Source organism: Amborella trichopoda, chromosome 10, assembly GCF_054954075.1.
Source record: "Amborella trichopoda isolate Santa Cruz 75 chromosome 10, AtrichopodaSantaCruz75HAP2 v2.0, whole genome shotgun sequence".
Classification (NCBI taxonomy): domain Eukaryota; kingdom Viridiplantae; phylum Streptophyta; class Magnoliopsida; order Amborellales; family Amborellaceae; genus Amborella; species Amborella trichopoda.
In genome coordinates, this window is record NC_142345.1 from 35,368,493 (window position 1) to 35,376,044 (window position 7,552).

The following is a 7,552-nucleotide window of genomic DNA, read 5'->3' on the forward strand; positions in this document are numbered from 1 at the left end:
TATTGTAGCGATGGGGTTATTTTTTAGGATTAAAAAAAAACGTATATTTCTTTGTAATCAGAGAGAACATAGAGGCGTGAGGAAGAGAGCTATTGTAATCCTTTTCTCCATTGCCAGTAAAAAAGCTATCATCTCCCGTGGACGTAGGCACGTTGCGGAACCACGTATATCTTTGCGTTGTGGTTGGTTGTTTCTTTACTTTGTGTTTGTTTCTTTTTTCTTTTTTTTGTGGATTGCTTTTAGGGTTTTTTACAGTTTTAATTCATACTTGCCACATGGGAAGGATCTGTTGAAGACTAATAGGCTGACTAACCCATTAAGGATGCCCCTAAGTAGGGCTGCTAATGGGCCCGGGCTAGGCTGGGTTCGGGTTGCATTTAAAGGCCTCAGACTGGGGGCCGGGCTGGGCGTGGTAGCCCAAAATATTTTCGGGCTCCAGGAATAGATTAGCATTAGCTCAGGTTGAGTTTGGCTCGAAATTTATTAAAGGAAATTTATTACATCTATTAAATATTTTTCTCGTATTTATATAGGGACTGTCCTGATTTTTTATAGCCAGGGCCTCGTTACCATGAATACTGGTTGGGCCCAGCCCTGGCCTTTGACATAATTTTCAGGCCCGAGAGCAGCCATGTTTCACAAGAACTGCATGAATTAGTAACAAAGACCAGTTACTCGAACTTTTTCCTTTATGTTTGATTGGTGGAAGAGCTGCATCTCTTCCACAAGCTTTGAAAGCCATAGCTTTTGACTTAGCGTGAGAGCAGCAGCATCGCCATTTAAGTGCATATTAACTCTGTTTTGGGAGCCTCGGGAGGTTCCAAAACAGCTTAGCACATTCGTGAACAAACACGGGAAGTGCTATGGTAATTGGCAGCCGCTTCTTCCAGTTATCAAAAACAACATAAGTTTTGTGTTGGTTGGCCTTTGCAGTCTGTACGCACTAGTGCACACGAACAAAAGCATATGTTTTGAGTCCCTGCGTACACATCTTGCGAGTGTAAGAGTTTATAAGGAGTTAAAAAATCATGATACACATCACGACACATTGTTTTTGGTATTGCTTTTGAAGAAACGCCTGTTATCCATTGTTTGTGGTAACTCCTGTTATTTCCGCTTCCTTAAATTTTATTTGTGATTTACTTGGACTCAAATTCCAGTTACTCCCATATGACAATCATTACAATTACGTAGCCGAAACGATCCTTAGCCATTAAGGTATGTTCCAATGAATTTTACAACCTTGGTTTTAATTCCAGTTATGTTTCGTTTGTTATCCTCTACCAAAAGGACATTGAATGCAATTGCCAGCGTCTGATAGCCTGTCATACCCAAAATTTCAGCTGAATCAATCCAAAGCTGGTGTAAACTCCAGCATCTTATACAAGTTTTCCTATGAACTGAAGTAAAGGGATTGTTTTTCTTTTCTGATACTGAAATGTTTATCCAAATCCTAAACTTCGCTTAGAATTTTTTCAACCTGTGTAAGAAACAAATGCATCAGTAGATACATGAGATAGTGACGACAAAAGCTATAGGCATGAAATGGTCTGTTGAAAGATGTACATCCCAAACAAAAAGCTTCCATCTTAATACATAGTGGATGGAATGAAGCAAATGACAAGGACTTGGGCCAAAGAGCTTCCATCTCATACATGTGCATCAGCAGTCATAAATATCATGTATGGGGTTAAGCGTATGACAAGGATTTGGGGTAGAAGCTGCTTGCTTTCTCTTTGATTTGCCCCATCCAAGCGCGCGTATCTTATAAAACACCTTCAAAAGCCTATTAGCATATTTCCTATGAGATACCCAACTCATGGAACCAATGCAACTACTCACATGGCCTAATGGCTTACCCACCCTTCTAGACTCATCCAAACAAACAGACTCTTTTGTTGGGTTCCTCCATTGAAGCTTTGTTTTCAGGGACATAATCTCCTCTTCCAACTTTTGAACTCTAAAACTTGTTGATTCGTACTCTCGTCTCATGGACTCTGATTGATCCTTGATCATCTCCCTTTCTAAAAGAGAACCCAAAGGTGCACCGTCAATGCCTTCATCTTCTCCCTCTATCCCATTTTCTGATGGTTTGTAAGGGCTATCCCTTTGGTTATTGGGCTTTTGATATATCTGCCCCAATTGGCTTCCAGAGAATTCAGAGGAATGAGAGATGTATCGAAAAGAATCAGAGCAATCCTTAAATACCCGATGGTTTTTGAGCTGTTGAGCAAAGAGAGCTTGGATGATCAGTCGTAAAGGCATGAACTCATTTCTAACAGCTTGAATGCATGTCTCTTGAGATAGTTTTTCACAGTTGAGGTGTCTGCACACACATATCTTCTCATGCTGAGATGCATCAGGGTGCGACTGATACAAAACAGAAGTTAAACTAGTTAGAGATCGATGGTGATAAAGAGAAGAAGATCAATAGAACTAACACAAAAATACCCAGATGGTTCAAATATTTTAAATGAAAGAAATTGATGGGTTTATTAATCATCAAACAAAGAGAAGTAGATTATGGAGCTGAAGCTAAAAAATCTGAGTAGTTTTATAAGAGAAGTCCATAGACTGGAACCTAAATGATCTAAGAGTATAGAATTCTTTATATAAAAGAATACTGAAAGATACTAATCGTTCCAGCACTCATAGCACGAAGAGCAGGTCCATGAGAATGGAGCTAAAACATACCAACAGATACAAATATTGGAGTGAAATATTGAAAGAGATTGATAGGTTTCTTACACAGAACAAAGAGAAGATCGATTCAAAGTGAAGCTAAACCATCCAGAAATGCTAGAATAATAAAGGATCGCAAGATTACCGATAAAAATGTGTTAATCACTGTGTAGAGATGATCATGTGTCTCTCGAGCTGAAATAGGCACAATCTCCAAAAGATCCATGAATCGACTGGGGCCTAGGTAAGGATCAGGGGCAACTTGGGTAAGAAATTTATCCCAAAGATCAGCAACTATGGATGTACCATGAGAATTGACATGTGCATATAATGATGCAAAATTTGAAAAGATATCCACAATTGTTTCAAACTCATGGCTTGAGGTAATGGACTCCACACTTTTTGGAGGTAGGAAAACATCTTCTTTTTGTGCAAAATGTAACAGTGAGGTAATCTGAGCCTTGAGCTTCTCTTTTCTTCCACTGCTTAGATCAAGATTTAGAGCCTTTGAAAGCAGGGAGAACAGAAACCCTACGGGAATTACTCTACCAGTCTTCTTTCCAAGAGGTAGCAAATCTATTAGTCCATCTAATATAACTGTAATCATGCTATTTTCATGTTGAATTCCATTGTTTTCACTCATAGTCTCCAAATACAAGTGGGTCTTCCTTGAAAGAACCCATTTGTTAGCATAGAAAACAATGATGGGGCTTACAAATTTCTCTTCCATTCCTTGTCTTCTCATGGAACCAATAATCCTTTCAAAAATCCCAAAAGGAAGAGCAATCAAATCCTTGATCCATAGCTCCTTACCTGCAATTTCCCTCACAGTTTCGGAGTTCCATGGCTGGTTTGCCAATGCCTGCAAATTGGGTACCGGTTTTCCTCTTTGCTCAGGGTCTAGAACCTCCATGCAAGCCATGAAAGCAAGAGATTCAATACATCGACTCACCATTAAGAGATCTTCAGCCCAAGGAAGGAGGATTTGAGATTTTTGGAGAACAATCAGAGTATCCTCCCATCTCTGTAAAACCACTTGGTTAAGATAGAGATCAGACCTTTCACATAGGTTTCCTGCACTGTAATCCTCATGCATCTCTAGGAATTCAGCAGCACATCGAAGAGTTGCAACATTAAAAGGATCCATGGATAAAAGAACAGAGCCGTAGCAGAAGAGAGCAACCATTTCAAAAGCTTGTGGTCCTCCAGGGAATTGCTTTGGTAACTCCGCCTCATGTGAGACTGAGAGTGCACTTCTAAAGTATCCACTTTTTGCCATAAGTTGGTGCTGTACAAAGTAGAACAAAAATTAAAAATACAAAAATGAGTGCTGAAGAACAATTATAATTCATAAATCAAATTTTAAGTTGCACTCTGCAAACTCAGATTTCAAGTGATTTTAGATTGCCCCTTTTAAGTATCCATTTTTTGACATAAGTGGGTACTGACTAACTAGAAGAAACAAGAAAGGTCAAAAAAAAAAAAGGAGATATTCAAACAAAATTTTAAACTGAAGTTCAATGAACTATATGTTCACAAAGAATCACTCCTTCCAACCTTGTGTAGATTATAAGTTTTATCTCCAATGCACACTCTGACTGTTGCTGGTAAACCAGTCTCAATGCTCCTGAAAACAAACATTAGTTATTCATTAAACCAAAGATGAACATTTATCAAATATGAAAACAAGAAATGATTAAGTTAATTGTTTATACCAAGCCTGTATCCTTTTCTTCAGTAATTCCCCAACAATTGGAGTAAAGAGAGGGGTCGAACCCAAAGAAGTGTATTTTGGGCTTGGAGAACCCATGCCAACCTTCAATAACCACAACAACTAGACTGTAACGCAATTCGAGAATCAGCAAAAACTCATGACAAAAAGTTCACAAGAGCTTCACATAGATCAGAATTTGAACCCCAAAAAGTACCCCAATGGGAATTCGAATACTTAAAACAAGCTTAACAAGCTTAAGAATTCAAAACCAAAAATTTTGAGCATATGGATGCGCCTACAACTCAGGTACAAAGCATCTGGTTCTTGGGTTACTGTAAATTCAAGCCTTTTCAAATTAAACAGTGAATTAGAATGGAGGAAATCCAAGCTCTACAAGTAAATGATCAGTACAGATGAAGCCTCGACCTCTATAGTAAGAAAGTGTAAGCTCAACTTTTTTGAATTTGACAAGGAAACTTGGAATGGAGTAAAGCCAAAGATCAGCTAATAAGTCATCAAAACAGAGGAATCGTAAGCTACTTCTAGATTGAGAAAATATAGAGAGAGAAAGCATGGGGAAGAGGTGGGTTTGAGTTGGTTGAGGCATTTTTGTCAAACAGTTGGCTGACCAAACTCAAGGAATTCGAGGTCAGAGCCTGGTTTCCTGGCTTCTAAACCGGGATATAGGGAACTGGGAAGAGAAGCTTATGCCTTAATAAACCCATATATAGACGCCACTTTATTATTATTCAAATGAATCATATATCAACGGCTGACGTGGAAACTGATGGTATCCTCAGAGTTAGCTCGGAACCCGTTAGTGGCCGGTTTCGGTTTTGGACGGTCAGGAGAATCAAGGTATTTTAAAAAAAAAAAAAAAATAATTATATATAAATTTATAAAAATAAAGAATTTGATTTGTAATACATTTTTAAATTTTTTTTACATTATGGTAAATATTAAAAATTGTTTTTGTCATTAATACTCACTTTTATATTTTCACATCTTTTTTAGAAAAATTTAAAAATAGCTATTGAAAAATATAAAATAGGTTAAATCCATTTTTTTCATTAATTTTCAACTTTATGTGAATATATTTTGTTTTAATCCTTCTTCATATGTTTTTCATATTTTAGTAGATTTTTTATTTATTTTTTTCAATATTTTTTTGACCGCCAGGGACTTGCCCAGTTAGAGCGGTTGAATCGACCGGTTTATCGGTTAGGCTAGTTAAACCGCTTTCAGGTTTTTGTCCGGTTAACCGTTCCGGTTCGATTTTACGAACACTGCCTCAGACATTATCATAAATGACATCTTATACAAAAAAAGTTGTTTTGATATTAGAAACATGTTTAATTGACGTCTCGACATCGAGAACTATAGATATGGAGAAAAGAGAGATTTTTAGTCCTAAAAATAGTATGTCTTACCATACATTATCTAGACCGTTTGTTTTTTAAATTTTCATGTTTATAGACTTATTTAATTTGAAGTATTTTTAGAATTTAAAATTTTGTATTTAGAGATAAAAATAGATTCCGCACCATAGTAAGAATTTTTTGGAGGTAAACCTTATTTTGATTGTTTAAGGTTGCAACCTCGTTCAAACTATCGGTAGAAGCAAGAAACGTTTTTTTAGATAAGTGGATTTTTTATTATTATTATTGACTAAATTAGTGAGGGATCTGAATCCCTCTTCTTTGGTGGAAGCGATCAAGGAAGTTGCTGGAGCATTTTGCCCGTTTTTTTACTTTTAAGGGTGTCTCCGGTATTTGAAGAAGGTTAGAGGTAAAACTGGTAAGGCATGCGACTTTCTTTCTCTGCCCCCCTTTTCTTTCTCTCTCTAAATTGTCGACCATTATCTTATTTCCCTCTTTCTTTCTCGCTCTAAATTCTTGACCATTCCCTCTCTCTTTCTCACTCTAAATTCTCGATCATTATCTTATTTCCCTTTCAGGCTTCTCCACTCTTCCCTGCAACTCCCGAAACGGCACGCCCTCTCAATAAATAAATAAGTCCCAAAAGATTTCCTGCTCTTTAGAAGTATTTTGTACATTTACTGTTTTTAATTAAGGATACTTTTTAGATCTCAAATTTTAGAGATGAGATCTCTATAACCCATAAAATAATCTCAACAAAAAAAAAATTTGAAATAAAATTATTTATAGAATTGTCTATAAAGAGGTTATTTAGTTTTTGTACTCATAATCATTCTCACTCATTAGACGTTAAACTGAATGGCTCGAGATAAGTAATGAAGTCTAAAAATTTTTTTATTTTTTTTAAAATTATGTGTCTAATAAGTGACATTCTTACAACCACCCATATTGAAATTTAAAGTGATTGTGACTTCCGTATACAAAAGATAAACGATCTCTTTCGTAGACAATCTCATTATTTATATATTAAAAAAAAGCTAATGCCATGCGACTGAATAGAAACTGTCTAATCTTTTAAGGGCTTGATCTAAATATCACAAAATTCAAAAATTTAAATTTTTTTATTTTGAAAATAATCATCTACTAACCCTAATATAGTTTCCAAAACTTTAGACAAAACAAATCCTAAATAGGTGTTTTGAGTGAGGTAATAGGTTAACACTATGCTCCCACAGGAGGACTCATAAAATTAAGAAAAACAGTTTAGCAAGAGAGAGAGAGCTCCAGGAGGCCTTTTCCTTAAAAGTTGAAAGAAGCATGATAGAGTGCCAACATTCTCTCTCATCAGATTAATTCTCTCTCTCCTCTCTCATCAGATTAAATTTGCCTCTCAAAGCCCTGTTGTGCACGTGGATGTGTGCTTGAAATTGGGATTTGGGGATTGCAGTTGTTGCGTCCAATCCAAGTTATAAATTCTCTCTTCAAAGATTTTTGGGCCCCTCAATTATAATGCTAAGTTTGAAAACCAAAATTAAGAAAAGAAAAAAGAGAGTTGTACTTTGTGAAGGTTACACGGGAAAGAAGAAAAAGTTATTACGTCCCGTGTGCTATGGCGTTTTTCAAATGATTTTACGCCTTGTTTTATACGTGAGCCTATAAAATAATGAGAGGAACACTATCGGTCATGTCCCTCTTTTGTGAAGATCTCTTTATTCATCAGTTTGTACTTTTGTTTACTATTAATGTGGTTTGCATAAGATAAGGTGCATTTCCAAAA

At 36.4% G+C, this 7,552-nt stretch overlaps 1 protein-coding gene across 1 annotated transcript; it reads right to left on the reverse strand.

Annotated features, from left to right (window-relative positions):
- Positions 1-1,441: 1,441 nt before the first annotated feature.
- On the reverse strand, positions 1,442-5,094 carry LOC18427678 (Phototropic-responsive NPH3 family protein). The gene is made up of 4 exons (XM_006836726.3): positions 4,398-5,094; positions 4,240-4,309; positions 2,828-3,970; positions 1,442-2,370 (listed from the first exon to the last, which is right to left on the reverse strand). The coding sequence occupies exons 1-4, from the start codon at positions 4,490-4,492 to the stop codon at positions 1,663-1,665; spliced, it is 2,016 nt and encodes a 671-aa protein (XP_006836789.1). The 5' UTR covers positions 4,493-5,094; the 3' UTR covers positions 1,442-1,662.
- Positions 5,095-7,552: the final 2,458 nt, after the last annotated feature.